This window comes from Salvelinus sp. IW2-2015, linkage group LG32 (assembly GCF_002910315.2).
Source record: "Salvelinus sp. IW2-2015 linkage group LG32, ASM291031v2, whole genome shotgun sequence".
Taxonomy (NCBI): domain Eukaryota; kingdom Metazoa; phylum Chordata; class Actinopteri; order Salmoniformes; family Salmonidae; genus Salvelinus; species Salvelinus sp. IW2-2015.
Genome location: NC_036871.1, coordinates 6,381,436 through 6,398,025, shown reverse-complemented (window position 1 = coordinate 6,398,025; position 16,590 = coordinate 6,381,436). Strand labels below are relative to the sequence as shown.

The 16,590-nt window shown below is 44.0% G+C and overlaps 1 protein-coding gene and 1 long non-coding RNA gene across 4 annotated transcripts in view; both read right to left on the bottom strand.

Annotated features, from left to right (window-relative positions):
* Positions 1 to 6,302, bottom strand: part of LOC111956851 (ATP-dependent zinc metalloprotease YME1L1) — a 58,407-nt gene extending 52,105 nt beyond the window's left edge. For 2 of the 3 annotated variants that reach the window (XM_023977514.2, XM_023977515.2), the window contains exon 1: positions 6,002 to 6,302. In XM_023977514.2, the coding sequence (XP_023833282.1) occupies positions 6,002 to 6,034 (33 nt within the window). In that variant the 5' untranslated portion in view covers positions 6,035 to 6,302. The remainder of the gene's footprint in view (positions 1 to 6,001) is intronic. The other variant, XM_023977513.2, reaches the window with a different exon arrangement.
* On the bottom strand, positions 289 to 5,587 carry LOC139023496 (uncharacterized). Its single transcript, XR_011474633.1, has 2 exons — positions 5,014 to 5,587; positions 289 to 2,824 (listed from the first exon to the last, which is right to left on the bottom strand). It is a non-coding gene; the product is annotated as an uncharacterized lncRNA (long non-coding RNA).
* Positions 6,303 to 16,590: the final 10,288 nt, after the last annotated feature.

Here is a 16,590-nt window from a genome sequence, read left to right as displayed (position 1 = left end):
TTGCCTAGGCTACTTTGAAGCAAGGTAAAACATGCCTCATATGTAGTAAAACGTTCAGGTTTCAAACAATTAAGTAGCTATATGTTTTCAAAATGCACACTGCCTCCAGCTCATTGCAAAGTGGTGCGTCGTGCTGATGAAGCCTGCCTTCCGTTGCCTATGCATTTGAATAGAGAATAGGATGTGCCCTTCAATTACCAGTTAATAAAAATAGCCTCTTTTTTTTTTTTTTTATCGTGGCCAAAACTGTTTTTAAAACACAATTGCATTTACACTTTACAAAAATGAATGCAGCAATTTCAAAGATTTTACTAAGTTAAAGTTCATAAGGAAATCAGTCAATTGAAATAAATTCATTAGGCCCTAATCTATGGATATCACATGACTGGGAATACAGATATGTAGCTGTTGGTCACAGAAAATAAATGTATGGGTGTGGATAAGAAAACCAGTCAGTATCTGGTGTGACCATTTGCCTCGCATAGAGTTGATCAGGCTGTTGATTGTGGAATGTTGTCCCACTCTTCAATTGCTGTGCGAAGTTGCTGGATATTGGCGTGAACTGGAACACGCTGTCGTACATGTCGATCCAGAGCACCCCACACTTGCTTAATGGGTGACATGTCTGGTGAGTATGCAGGTCATGGAAGAACTGGGACATTTTCAGCTTCCAGGAATTGTGTAAAATTCCTTGCGACATGGGGCCATGCATTATGCTGAAACATGAGGTGATGGCAGCAGATGAATGGCACGACAATGGGCCTCAGGATCTCGTAACGGTATCTCTGTGCCTTCAAATTCCCATTGATAAAATGCAAGTGTGTTCATTGTCTGTAGTTTATGCCATAACCCCACCATGGGGCATCATGGTGACATCAGCAAACCTCTGCCCACACGACGCCATACACGCTGTCTGCCATCTGCCCGGTACAGTTGAAACACGGATTCATCCATGAAAAGCACACTCCTCTAGCGTGCTAGTGGCCATCGAAGGTCAGCATTTGCCCACTAAAGTCAGTTATAACGCCAAACTGCAGTCAGGTCAAGACCCTGGTGAGGATGACGAGCATGTATTTGTGCTTCCCTGAGACGGCTTTTGACAGTTTGTGCAGACATTCTTCGGTTGCGCAAACCCAGTTACATCAGCTGTCCAGGTGGCTGGTCTAAGACGATCCAACAGGTGAAGAAGCCGGATTTGGAGGTCCTGGGCTGACGTTGTTACACGTGGTCTGAAGTTGTGAGGTCGGGTGGATGTACTGCCAAATTCTCTAAAACAACATTGGAGGTGGCTTCTGGTAGAGAAATTAACATACAGTTCTCTAGTTACAGCTCTGGTGGACATTCCTGCTGTCAGCATGCCAATTGCACACTCCCTCAAAACTTTACAGAGATCTGTGGCATTGTTTCTACAATGCATTTCTCCCATTCTTTTCTGCTGATCCTCAAGCTGTCAGGTTGGATGGGGAGCATTTGCTTCACAGCTATTTTCAGGTCTCTCCAGAGATGTTAGATTGGGTTCAAGTCTGAGCTCTGGCTGGGCCACTCAAGGACATTGAGACTTGTCCCAAAGCCACTACTGCGTTGTCTTGGCTGTGTGCTTAGGGTCGTTGTCCTGGCTGTGTGCTTAGGGTCATTGTCCTGTTGGAAGGTGAACAATACCCCAGCCCAATGTCCTGAGCGCTATGGAGCAGGTGTTCATCAAGGATCTCTCTGTACTTTGCTCCATTCATCTTTCCCTCGATCCTGACTAGTCTCCCAGTCCGTCACTGAAAAACAGCCCCACAGCATGATGCTGTCACCACCATGCTTCACCGTAGAGATGGTGCCATGTTAACTCCAGATGTGATGCTTGGCATTCAGGCCAAAGAGTTCATTCTTGGTTTGATCAGACAAGAGCATTTTGTTTCTCATGGTCAGTCCTTTAGGTGCTTTTTTGGCAAAACCAAGCAGGCTGTCATGTGCCTTTTACTGAGGAGTGGCTTCCGTCTGGCCACTACCATAAAGGCCTGATTGGTGGAGTGCTGCAAAGATGATTGTCCTACTAGAAGGTTCTCCCATCTCCACGGAGGACTCTGGAGCTCTGTCAGTGACCATCGGGTTCTTGGGTCATCTCCCTGACCAAGGCCCTTCTTCCCCGATTGCCCAGTTTGGCTGGGGGGGCCCAGCTCTAGGAAAAGTCTGTGGTTCCAAACTTCTTCCATTTAAGAATGATGGAGGCCACTGTTCAATGCTGCAGACAATTTTTGGTATCTTTCCCCAGACCTGTGCCTCGACACAATCCTGTCTCGGAGCTCTACAGATAATTCCTTCGACCTCATGGCTTGGTTTTTGCTCTGACATGCACTGTCAACTGGGAGACCTTATACAGACAGGAGTGTGCCTTTCCAAATCATGTCCAATCAATTGAATTTACCACAGCTCGACTCAAGTTGTAGAAACATCTCAAGGATGATCAATGGCAACAGGATGCACCTGAGCTCAATGTCAAGTCTCATAGCAAAGGCTCTGAATAATTATATATATATATAATTTTTTTTAAATAAAATTTGCAAAGCTTTCTAAACCTGTTTTTGGCTTTGTCATTATGGTGTATTGATGAGGATTCTTTTTTAAAATCCATTTTAGTATAAGGCTGTAATGTAACAAAATGTGGAAAAAGTAATGGGGTCTGAATACTTTCCAAATGCACTGTAACTGAGGGATGTCTCCTTTCATATCTGGAAAAGGACAAATTAGTAAAGGAGAAACTGATGCTGCAGCATTGCTCATCTTCATAGATGAATCCAGTCAACTTGGATGTCTTGATAGAGATCAGCTGGTGAACCTACAGTAAAACAAATAAAAAGCAAATAAATAAAAATAAATAAATAAAAAACTTCTTTTTGAGAATGTTTTGAGAATTACACAAATATTAATTTTCAAAGTCTGCTACCTCAGTTTGTATYATGGCAATTTGCATATACTCCAGAATGTTATGAAGAGTGATCATATGATTAATTATCCTTCTTTGCCATGCAAATTAACTGAATTCCCCAAAAACATTTCTACTGCATTCCAGCCCTGCCATAAAAGGACCAGCTGACATGTCAGTGATTCTCTCGTTAACACAGGTGTGAGTGTTGACGAGGACAAGGCTGGAGATCACTCTGTCATGCTGATTGATTTTGAATAACAGACTGGAAGCTTCAAAAGGAAGGTTGTGCTTGGAATCATTGTTCTTCCTCTGTCAACCATGGTTACCTGGAAGGAAACACGTGCCGTCATCATTACGAACTTAAAGGAGAGCGGTTCAATTGTTGTGAAGAAGGCATCAGGGCGCCCAAGAAAGTCCAGTAAGCGCCAGGACCGTCTCCTAAAGTTGATTCAGCTGCGGGATCAGGGCACCACCAGTACAGAGCTTGCTGAAGAATGGCAGCAGGCAGGTGTGAGTGCATCTGCACGCACAGTGAGGCGAAGACTTTTGGAGGATGGCCTGGTGTCAAGAAGGGCAGCAAAGAAGACACTTCTCTCCAGGAAAACCATCAGGGACAGACAGATACTCTGCAAAAGGTACAGGGATTGGACTGCTGAGGACTGGGGTAAAGTAATTTTCTCTGATGAATCCCCTTTCTGATTGTTTGGGGCATCTGGAAAAAAGCTTGTCCGGAGAAGACAAGGTGAGCGCTACCATCAGTCCTGTGTCATGCCAACAGTAAAGCATCCTGAGCCCATTCATGTGTGGGGTTGCTTCTCAGCCAAGGGAGTGGGCTCACTCACAATTTTGCCTAAGAACACAGACATGAATAAAGAATGGTACCAACACATCCTCCGAGAGCAACTTCTCCCAACCATCCAGGAACAGTTTGGTGACGAACAATGCATTTTCCAGCATGATGGAGCACCTTGCCATAAGGCAAGGATAACTAAGTGGCTCGGGGAACAAAACATCGCTATTTTGGGTCCATGGCCAAGAAACTCCCCAGACCTTAATCCCATTGAGAACTTGTGGTCAATCCTCAAGAGGCGGGTGGACAAACAAAACCCCACAAATTCGGACAAACTCCAAGCATTGATTATGCAAGAATGGGCTGCCATCAGTCAGGATTTGGCCCAGAAGTTAATTGACAGCATGAAAAAGAAGGGTCAAAACTGCAAATATTGACTCTTTGCATCAACTTCATGTCATTGTCAATAAAAGCCTTTGACACTTGTGAAATGCTTGTAATTATACTTCAGTATTCCATAGTAACATCTGACAAAAATATCTAAAGACACTGAAGCAGCAAACTTTGTGGCAATTCATATTTGTGTCACTCAACTTTTGGCCACGACTGTATATGGTAGTCATATTGTACAATTTGTGTCTCACCTTTTTCATGGTCATGGCTAGAAGGGATCCAGCTTTTGTAAAATGAATGTCAAATTTAACTTTTCATAGTAGGTTAGGAGAATTAACATTGCAGGTTAGGAGAATTATGTTAAGGTTAGGAAAAGGGTAAGCTAAAATGCCATAAAAATATATGTTTTGAAGTTAATTTGCTGGATCCCTTTTAGCCATGACCCCTTTTCAAAGGCCTAGATTACATGGTTGCATTCAAGACAAGGTCGTTTTTATTTATCCGTTGACAGCCTATGCTACCGTCGTATTAAAAAAAGATTATGCTAATGTTTCCCGTCAAAGTGTAGTGGAATTGCATGAAATGTTTTTCAAAAGACACATTTTTCCCGTGCAATGGAAAGAAACTCCTGATATAGCCTATAGGCCTACGCGCTCATTAATAGCCTAAATTATGACTATCCAATCTACTCATCACATTAGGAATAGTAGGCTTACATTAGACTGCAAATGCAATGATAAATGCATGCAATCAATCCTTTGTAACAAAGGTGAATTTTTATGGGGAGGGGGTTCCCAAAAACTTTAAACTCACGCGCTGCCTATGTAAGAGACAGACTACAAGCTATCTAGCTAGCTAACTGACTTAGTCTTGTTGTGAACACCTTGTTAGCAGCGGAACTCGAAATCGGACTTACCAGTTGGTTCAGGTCTTGACGGGCAAAAAGGTTTCTTCGCTTTTCTGACAGTTCTTGAGTCTTATCTCGTTGTATTTTCCCGTTGTCTTTTCTGCCTTGTTAGAGCAACCAAATACAGCACATAAATTGACTGTGGTGATGAATCAACTAGTTTTAGGAACCGTTATCACGCAGCATGGGGTAGCCTCTCAGCTTGTGGTCGAAATAATTGATTATGTGGTGGTCTTACAACATGGCCGCAAGGAGGCGTCATATGTCAACTTCTTGGCTGGGACTTTGAGGCTGTAGAATCTAGTGGAAACCGTTTATCGTCTGCACAAGGGCTTGGAAACCACCGCACTCGTTTAAGCACCGCCTTTGCCAAATCCTGATTCGTCCAAATAATGGAAGAAAACCACAAACTACTACTGCTCATAATTACACAATTATACATCGTGAGCGTTGACAGATTCTCACCGTTTCATCTGTCCGAGAGATTAATAGCAGCACCAAAATAAGACCCTCGTGATACTATTCTGCAGACCACTGACCTCAATGTAACAAGCTATCCACCTGGTATTACGATAATAGCATAAACTTGCTACATTTTCAAGAGTTACTTCTGGTCAGCAGAAGTATGCAACTCTTGGCTTGTATAGCCAACTTTGACTTCTAGCTGTGCTAGCTAGATTGTTGCTATTACCCAGGAAGAGGCAGTACCTGGCTGGCTAAGTTTCTAGCATTTCTGCTTTGCTGCATCGGCAGACACATTAGCATAGGCTAGCTAACGTTTGCCGGTGAAAGTATATTTTAAAACCCTGGTGAAATTGACAACATATCCCTTACAAACTGCTCAATAACTATCTCATGTGAAGGACTGACAGATTTGACAGAGATAAGGTTAGCTTTCCACAACTATGGCTAGCTAACTGGTAAACATTCAACACTCAATGTCAATGGCTAACGTTAGCTAGTTACTCTATCACATTAACGCTAGCTACTTTCTTACCTGTGGTTGGACTGTTGTTGACAAGGAAAACATTGCCAATGTCGCTCTTAGACAGACCAACAAATATGTTTCAACGTTCCTTTCCGAATTGTCCTTGTTTCTCTGTCTGTGTTCCTTTAGCTAATGTTACTGAAAATCCTGTTCAATGTGCGAACCACCCATTTAGCTCGTGAAGTTCGCAAGAGGAAAGCTGCTCATTTTAAAGGTCAACCGGATATTTTTATTTTTGACAACCGGAGTAAGTTCGCTGGCTAAAGGCTTAAATAAACAACCCTTAAGGGATAGTTCACCCAAATTACAAAATTACATTTTGCATTGTTTCCTTACCCTGTAAGGCAGCTTATCATAAAGTGTGGGTCATGACCAATGACGTATACCAGACTGTAAAAAATATAAACCCTGGATTGCTGCTATGTAATGGCCATTGAGAGGCAGTCCTCCATACGAATGAATGAGATTCTAAAGTATTTCAATTAAATACAACATTATATAGTATCTCCTCCGTGTCAAGAAAAGCACATGAGCTAATTATAATACACAAAGTAAGCAAAACAATCAAGTCATTCCAACATTGCCTAAAATGATGAATAAGATACTGATGAGATAGACCTATATAAGRAATAGCCTATAAAAATGTAGATGTACAAACTATGGCATAAGGGAATGATGAGCGGATAAGAGGCAATCCGTAATTTCTATTAAGACATTAATGAGCGAGCAAAGATGGATGTAGTCCATATAACTATTTGTTCAGCACTTTTGAAATGTACAGCAACAGAATTCAGAACATGGGTCGTTCTTACAGTATTCTCCCTGTACACCAAGTCAGAACCGTAGGATAAATAAAGGGGGCATATCAGCAGACAAAGAAAGCTCTTGCAATTTTCAAATATTCAATGACATTACTCTAAAACAGGCTATAGGCTACATGTGCACCACAAAGTCAGAACAGTAGACTAAGTTCTGAGGGGGAAAGGGACCAAATTATTAGGGTAAGGCACATGGGCTACTAACAGCTTACTTCACAACATACACTTAGTATGACTTTCATAGCTACAGCATACAGTACCAGTCAACAGTTTGGACACTGCTACTGTACTCATTCAAGGGTRTTTCTTTATTTTTACTATTTTCTACATTGTAGAATAATAGTGAAGACATCAAAACTATGAAATCATGTAGTAACCAAAAAAGTGTTAAACAAATCAAAATATATTTTATATTACAGATTCTTCAAAGTAGCCACCCTTTGCCTTGATGACAGCTTTGCACATTCTCTCAACCAGCTTCACCTGAAATGCTTTTCCAACAGTCTTGAAGGAGTTCCAGCATATGCTGAGCACTTGTTGACTGCTTTTCCTTCACTCTGTGGTCCAACTCATCCCAAACCATCTCAATTGGGTAGAGGTAGGGTGATTGTGGGGGCCAGGTCATCTGATGCAGCACTCCATCACTCTCCTTCTAAGCGCAAACCAGATGGGATGGCGTATCGCTTGCCGAATGCTGCGGTAGCCATGCTGGTTAAGTGTGCCTTGAATTCTAAATAAATCACTGACAGTGTCACGAGCAAAGCACCCCCACACCATCACACCTCCTCCATGCTTCACGGTGGGAACCACACATGCAGAGATCATCCATTCACCTACTCTGCGACTCACAAAGACATGGCGGTTGGAACCAAAAATCTCAAATTTGGACTCATCAGACCAAAGGACAGATTTCCACCGGTCTATACAATCTCCTCTGAACAGTTGATGTTGAGATGTGTCTGTTACTTGAACTCAGTGAAGCATTTATTTGGGCTGAAATTTCTGAGGCTGGTAACTCCAATGAACTTATCCTCTGCAGCAGAGGTAACTCTGGGTCTTCCTTTCCTGTGGCGGTTGATGGTTTATACGACTACATTTGAAGAAACTTTTAAAGTTCTTGAAATTTTCCAGATGGACTGTTGTTTCTTTTTGCTTATTTGAACTGTTCTTGCCATAATGTGGACTTGGTCTTTTACCAAATAGGGCTATCTTCTGTATACCACCCCTACCTTGTCACAACACAACTGGTTAGTTAATTAACAAGGCACACCTGTTCATTGAAATGCATACCAGGTGACAACCTCATGAAGTTGGTTGAGAGAATGCCAAGAGTGTGCAAAGCTGTCATCAAGGCAAAGGGTGCCTACTTTGAAGAATCTAAAACATAAAATATATTTTGATTTGTAAAAAAAAAAATTGGTTACTACATGATTCCATGTGTCATTTCATAGTTTTGATGTCTTCACTATTATTCTACAATGTAGAATATAGTAAAAATAAAGAAGAACCCTTGAATGAGTAGGTGTGTCCAAACTTTTGATGGTACTGTATATACATATGACTGAATCACTGGGGGCTCCCGAGTGGCACAGCGGTCTAAGGCACTGCATCTCAGTGCTTGAGGCGTGGCTACGGACACCCTGGTTCGATTCCAAGCTGTATCACAACTGGCTGTGATTGGGAGTCCCATAGCGCGGTGCACAATTGGCCCAGGTATGGCCGTTGTAGGCCATCATTGTAAATAAGAATTTGTTTTTAATTGACTTGCCTAGTTAAATAAAGGTTAAATAAAAATAAAACAAATTCACAGGGCACAGATGACATACAGTATAGGACACTCACCTCCTCTTTTGTTGTAGGTAAATCTGAACGAGCCAATGAGCGAACAAAGGCCAGCCAGTAGCAAACACCACAGTGATAGGGACTCTGGAAAACTAAAAAGACAACTTATAATTTCTCTCATCCGTGCTGACATTAAAGAGTAGCCAACAGAACGCAATGCACTTCTCTTGTTTATCATTACACATTTTAAACCCCTCCTGTTAAATGTGTACGTGTTTTAAGATATTAGATTTAAAAATATATATTTGAACTATTATTAATAGTTAGACACAAGCACATATATTTCTTGCTAGGGATGAGGCGTCCTCTTGTCTAGCCTGAGAAGACGATCTAGTCGTAAAATTAACACAAAATGTAGACCATGGTGGTCTCACTTGGTCTTATTGGGGGCATGACACTAGCCATGATAAAAAGGTTGCAGGTTGGCATTTATTGGAATGACACATGTACTGGAGGCAACTCTGCAGGATAGTCTAGCTGGCACAGCCACAAAGTCATAAAATCAGATTTTAAACCTGACCCTAACCTTAACCACACTGCTAACCTTATGCCTAACCCTAACCTTGAATTAAGACCAAAAAACACATTTTTGTTTTCATTAATTTTTACGATATATTGCCAATTTTGCTTTTGCAGCAGGCCCATCTAGTGGAAATCGCTCAGATCTGCCTTCAGGACAAGACTCATCCCAATAAACGCCTGACCCTGAATCTACTCTAAAACTTTTCTAATCTATTTTTATCTCACTGAAAGACAAACACGCCCCCTTTGAACGCCTTAGAGCAGGCATAGTCGTGGTAATATTTTACTTGTACAGACTACCAAATACAGTACAATCCCAAATAGTTTCCGAGGCTTCAAATTCCCCAAACAGAAATAGCACTATTTCGCTCGACCAATAGGTGGCAGTATAAGATAGATGTTGACCTGCTGCATCTACATGTGCAGTTGCGTAAACCGTTACTTCACTCTCAACGAGGCTAGCTATGGAGGCGGGATGCACGGGCTGAGAGAAGGAACAGTTTAGCCCAGAATTTACGGCATGCGTTTTGGGCCGCACCAAAGTCAGTATTTATCACCATCTTTGGCCGAAACGAACTAACTTGCAATTAACATTTTAAAAATCATTGGCTCTCCATAGAACTTTTAGATCTTATTWTMATGAGAAATCAGGCCTGCGCCAAAGCTAGAAAATCTGACTGTAGCTGATTGGCAGCTTTTCAGGCAATTGAGAAATAGATGCAATTCTTATATTAAGAAAGATAAATCAAGCTACTTTCTAAAGCACAGTTCAAACACATAAGATGAGACGTGACGTCTTAAGGCGTTTTAGAACAAAGTTGGTTTGATCTGAATGGTCTAGTCTTAGAAGGTCTCATGTTGTCGCTCTGATTTTTAGCACAAATTTCTTTACATCGTTGTTAGTGAGCATTTCTCCTTTGCCAAGATAATCCATCCGCCTGGCAGGTGTGGCATATAAAGAAGCTGATTAAACAGTATGATCATTACAGAGGTGCACCTTGTGCTGGGGACAATAAAAGGCCACTCCAAAATGTGCAGTTTTGTCACACAACACAATGTCAGATGTGTCAAGTTGAGGGAGCGTGCCATTGGAATGCTGACTGCAGGAATGTCCACCAGAGCTGTTGACAGAGAATTGAGTATTCATTTCTCTACCATAAGCCACCACTAATGTTGTTTTAGAGAATTTGGCAGTATGTCCAACCAACCTCACACAGCAGAACACGTGTATGGCATCGTGTGGGCGAGCGGTTTGCTGATGTCAACATTGTGAACAGAGTGTCCCGGGGTGGCGGTGGGGTTATTGTATGGGTAGGCATAAGCTACGGACAACGAACACGATATCATTTTATCGATGGCAATTTGAATGTACAGAGATACTGTGGCGAGATCCTGAGGCCCATTTTCGTGCCATTCATCCGCTGACGTCACCTCATGTTTCAGCATGATAATGCACGGCCCCATGTTGCAAGGATCTGTACACAATTCCTGTAAGCTGAAAATGTCCCTGTTCTTCCATGGCCTGCATGCTCACCAGACATGTCATCCATTGAGCATGTTTGAGATTATCTGTATCGACGCGTACGACAGCGTGTTCCAGTTCCCGCCAATATCAGTCATGGGGTAGCTTCCCAGTCATGGGGTAGCTTCCCATTTCTGTAGTTTCCCATGCTTCACAGTATGTTGGAAACACCCACTTTAGCTACAGAAAGTCAACATACGAGAATACCCCTAGAGTCTGCGAGAGCGGGGGCGGAAGATGACTCATCGGCTGACAACATGGTAYCGACTGGACCGGAAACGACTACGAGTAATGAGAGCACAGCACAAGAGAACACCACAGCAACTGTCACAAGTTCCGCTGCAACAGCGGGCCACAAACAGATGCAGGTATGTGTCTGTGGTTGGAGGAAAGTTACATCACACCATGGGTTGAGGATCCACCAGAGGAAGAAGGGGTGTTTGGGTAAAGAGAGACAGAGGCCTCGCATTGATCACTTTCGCAGAAAGTGATCAAATCAGTCGAATGAAGCACAGCAACTGGACGCAAACCATAGTTTGCAGTGCATCAGTACCACTGTCATGGAGGATGTAAACTCAAGCACCGAAGTAACAACTGAGGTGGAACCAACAACAGGAGTGGAACTCACCCAGCCTCCCAGACCTGCAGTCGAGAGGAGACTACCAGGGCACAGACCGTATGTGAAGTGGCCTGGCGCCAGTGACAAGAAGTTGTGGGAAGCAGTGAATACTGACCTTACCTTGACCGTCGAGAAACTTCGAGGCACAGTGGAGAAGAAGTTGGAGAGGATGGGGGACATCATCTATGAGTACGGGGCAGAAAGCTTTGGAGTGCAAGAGGCAAAAGGCGYGAGAAAGGTTCCAACCCCACCAGTTTCCAGGAGGCAACAAGAAATCAAGCGCCTCYWTCAAGAAAGGAGACAGCTTAAGAAACAGTGGAAGAAGGCCTCGGAAGTGGAAAAGGAGGGCATAGAGGCACTTCAGGCTGACATTAAAACCCGGTTGGCATCCCTCCGTAGAGCAGAGAACCTACGGAAACGCAGAAGGAAGAAAGAACAAACTAGAACTCGATTCTATAAAGATCCCTTCAAGTTCCTTAAAAGTCTCTTCACGAAGGAAAAAACGTGGAGCTCTAATAACAACAAAGAAAGACCTAGAGGAGCACCTGATAACAACAAACTTTGACTCAAAGCGACATGAACATCTGGCCATCCCATCAGATATCCCACCCATTGAACCCCCGGAACATCATATTGAGATCAGCCCTCCGACATGGAAAGAGGTGGAAAACACAGTTCGACGGGCAAGAACAGCATCAGCCCCGGGGCCAAATGGAGTCCTGTACAAAGTGTATAAGAACGCACCAGACGTCCTGAGGTTCCTCTGGAGGCTTATGAGAACAGCTTGGCAAAAGAAGATAATACCCAAAGTGTGGCGTAGGCAGGCGGGGTCCTGATCCCTAAGGAGAAGGATGCCAATTCCGCCCAATCTCCTTACTGAATGTCGAGGGTAAAATCTTCTTTAGGGTCATTGCCCAGAGGATGGCCGAGTCACTGCAAAGGAATGCGTACGTCGATACATCTGTACAGAAGGCAGGAATATCAGGGTTCTCTGGCTGCTTGGAACATTCCATCATGATCTGGCACCAGATCCAAATTGCCAAGGTGGAGAAAAGGGACCTCCATGTAGTCTTCCTCGACCTCGCCAATGCATTTGGCTCTGTGCCCCATGAACTCCTGTGGTCTGCCTTCAGATTTTTCCACATACCGGACACCATCACAACCCTGGTGAAGTCGTACTTCCAGGATCTGAAGTTCTGCTTCACCACCTCAGAGTTCACCACCTCATGGCAGTGCCTGAATGTAGGTATAATGGCGGGATGTACCCTTTCTCCGTTGGCATTCATAATGGCAATGGAGGTTATCATCAGATCCTCAAAGTGGGTTGCTGGTGGACAGCGAGTCGACTCTGGTTTCCGCCTCCCTCCACTCAGAGCCTACATGGACGACATTACAACATTGACCACCAATGTCCCATGCACCAGGAGACTGTTCAGAAAACTCGAGGAGAACATCAGCTGGGCCCGTATGAAGATTAAACCATCCAAGTCACGCAGCATCTCGATTGTGAAGGGAGTACTCTCTGACCTGACCAAATCCCAACAGTGTCTGAGCAGCCGGTAAAAAGCCTTGGAAGGTGGTATGATGCAAGCCTGAAGGASAAAGACCAGGTGCAACAGCTGCGCAAAGACATCAGTAGTAGCCTACAGTCCATCGACAACACCCAGCTACCTGGAAAGTTAAAGGCCTGGTGTCTGCAGTTTGGTCTCCTACCCCGGGTGTTGTGGCCCCTAGCAGTGTATGAGGTTCCAATCTCAACAGTGGAGAAGATGGAAAGAGGAGTCACAGGCTACTTAAAGAAGTGGCTCGGAGTTCCACGATGCCTTACCATCATAGGCCTCTATGGAGATGGTGTCCTCAAGCTGCCCCTCACCAGTCTAACAGAGGAATTCAAGTGTGCAAAAACCAGGCTCCAGATGACACTGAATGAATCTCGAGACCCAGTGGTGAGCAACAACGCGCCGACCTTGGCAACTGGGCGGAAATGGAGGCCAGGAAAAGCAGTTCAGGAGGCAACAGCAGCCCTCAGACATGCTGACATTGTGGGTCATGTTCAGCAAGGGAGAGGAGGCCTTGGGCTAACTAGCCGTGCTGCTTGGAGTAAGGCCACTGCACCAGAGCGGCGAAAGATGGTAGTGCAGGAAGTACGCCATCAGGTGGAGGCTGCAAGGTGGGCCAAGGCAGTCTCTCTTGCCAAACAGGGACAGTGGACTCGATGGGACAGTGTGGAGAAGAGGAAGATCAGCTGGAAGGATCTGTGGGCTATGGAAGCGAGGCGGTTGAGCTTTTCCATCAGAGCYACATATGACGTCCTTCCAACACCAGTTAATCTTCACCAATGGTATGGGGAAGATCCGGACTGTGCCCTCTGTTTCATGCCAGCCAACCTCAGGCACATTCTCACAGGGTGTAAAACAAGCCTCACCCAAGGACGCTACACTTGGCGTCACAACCAAGTCCTTAAAAACCTTGCGTCCGCCCTGGAGGACAAGCGAGCTGCCACCAACTCCCTACCACCCCCAGCAGCATCACACCCCTTACGGACGACCTTTGTCCGCGAAGGGGCTAAACCACCGAAGAGCGGCTCTACACCATTAGAGCGAGACCAGCTGTGCTTGGCCTGCGACTGGAAAATGCTAGCTGACATTGGCCGGCAACTTGTGTTTCCTCCGGAGATCGCAACCACCACCCTAAGACCTGACATGGTGCTCTGGTCCCGTTCGCTCAAGAAGGTCTTCATCATTGAGCTCACAGTACCCTGGGAGGACTCAGTAGATGAGGCTTATGAGCGAAAACATCTGCGCTATGCCGATCTAGCTGCCGAAGCACGGCATCATGGCTGGAACACAGAAGTCCGACCAGTGGAGGTGGGCTGCAGAGGTTTTGTGGCAATATCTACAACCAGACTGCTTAGAGACCTGGGAATTAAGGGCCAGAGTCAGCGTTCGGCAATCAAAGCTGTATCAGAGGCGGCAGAAGGCAGCAGTCAATGGCTCTGGATGAAGAGGAAAGACCCCAGCTGGTCCCCGAAGTGAGAGGGCCAGGAGGTATGCGGTCAACAATGCTTGACTCAGGGAGGAAGACGCCCCTGCCATGCATAGTACCATGGGATGTTGGCTATCAACAACAAGGCAACTCCTATGACTAATTGGGAATGGGACGCAAGCGTAGGATTGATCACATTCATACATTTATTTCAATTTAGGCTGGGTTTCTGTACAACACTTTGTGACATCGGCTAATGTAAAAAGGGCTTTATAAATACATTTGATTGATTGATTGATCAGGGTGACAGTCACAGTAAGCATATGCATACAATGCATTAAGCAACAGAACATTCATCTTCAATATTTTTTATCAAAAAATTAACGAAAAATCAACAGTTTTATAACAACAACAAAAAACTCTGTGAAATACGACTCATCCTCAGGCTTTAAAACAGAATTCCAAACTCTTGCGGTACGGTAGCTCAACGTATGGTAGTTGCATGAAAGAAACAGAAGAAAAAAAACGCAGCTCAATGTAAACAGTCTAACCTATAGCAGAGCGCTTTCGACACACCTACAGCTTTCCTTTCGACACACTCACTAGCCCATACTCCGGTCGCCATATTGCGATGCAGCTATCCCCTTATTGTGCAATAACGCAATTCACCCTTGCACTCCTAAACGATGCAATTTTTTGAAACTTTGAAAAAGGGTAACATCTACAAAACGCAGTCCACTCTGTTTGTTACAGATTCTAGGTTTGGAATCAGAAAACTGTATGGAGATCAAATGCTTCATAGATAAGAAAATGTTGGCCAAAATCTRACTCCATCTTCTCCACTGCAGTCCACTGGGCTTCCTCTCATCACCATATTTGGTAGTGAGTGGAAACGCCAACCGGATGCTTCACATTTATACATCTGTTGAAATATCTGTRTCATTGTTCAATTTGTGCAGACAGCTTGGAATCTAGACCATAAGCAACACGCATGGATATGCATTGCCAAACAATGCTACTGCCACCTTCTGGTTTGGAGTGTTTTAACAAGGCTGAGTGGCTGACGACTTCCAAGGTCTTTGTGGTGTGAACACAAAAGAGATTGACTGCCGACACTTTTCAGAGGTGCTAAGTGCTGTCGGCAGGCAAATGTTTGACAATCTTAACGGTGTGTCTGAGCTTTAAATTACTAAATACAACAGAGTGAGCAGTCTAATGGTGCTCATTCAGACATAGACTAAACAAGCTAACATTACTGCTAAATAGGCTACTCAGTTGTAGCACGTAGCCCACAATTCATTTCCTGATTTAATGTATAGGCTAGTATAGTTATTAATGGGTAATTAGCCTACAATCTGCGGGTAAACTCCGCATCACTTGCACTGCGGCATCAAACCYGGTCGGAGCTCGTCTTCGTTGGTGTGCTCCAGGACTTTGTCACAACCAGGAGGACAGGCGCAGATTTAACATTCAGTCACCTCTGTGACAACAAAGTTACATGACAGCAATAATGTCAATTTTTAAATGGTATTAAAATCAACAGGCTTTCATAATGTGTCATTGAAATCAATAGGCCTATTCAATACCCTCGCATCTCATCAAGGTATTAAATGGATAGGCACATGCCTATCTAAGAGGATTGTTACATATTATTTCCGCTTTAGGCTATTCAGTTGTTGCAAACATTCTCAACATTAAATGTTAATATATGAGTGAATGTAAAAAGAGAACCAAGTCGATAGAAGGTGAATTGACCCTATGCATGTTTGGATGGATTAAGCCCTCTGCTGTCTGCATATAGCCCTATGCCGACAGTCCGATACCGACCTCTCAAATTCGGTCAAACAAAACATATAATCCCAAAAGCTGCTAGGAAGTTGTAGGCCTAGTGTCTTTTCTACAAGGCTCATAATGCTCTTCATGGGGGATTTCATATGTGAGATGTAGTGCTGAGAGAAAGAGGCGAAAGGGATAACTGGGCCCAAAATCTGTATTCTCCAGCAGATGGCGTTTTGTCTTTTTTTTTAGCTCACAAAGCGATGGGTTTTGTATGGAGGTCAATGAGAGAGTCTATTTGGTCAACAAAATATTGAATGTCTTATTTGATCGTATAGAAGTGTCGTAATGCTTAGGTTGTTACGAATGTACTTATATAGGACACGTGACATACCTTGCAACTTTGAGAAAAAACACTTAATATCTGAGTTGGGCCTGTTGTTCACACGCGTATCTGCCCTCTCATTGGCTAGAATGGTCCCACCTGCTCTTGCCTCCTTCCGACTGCCCTCCA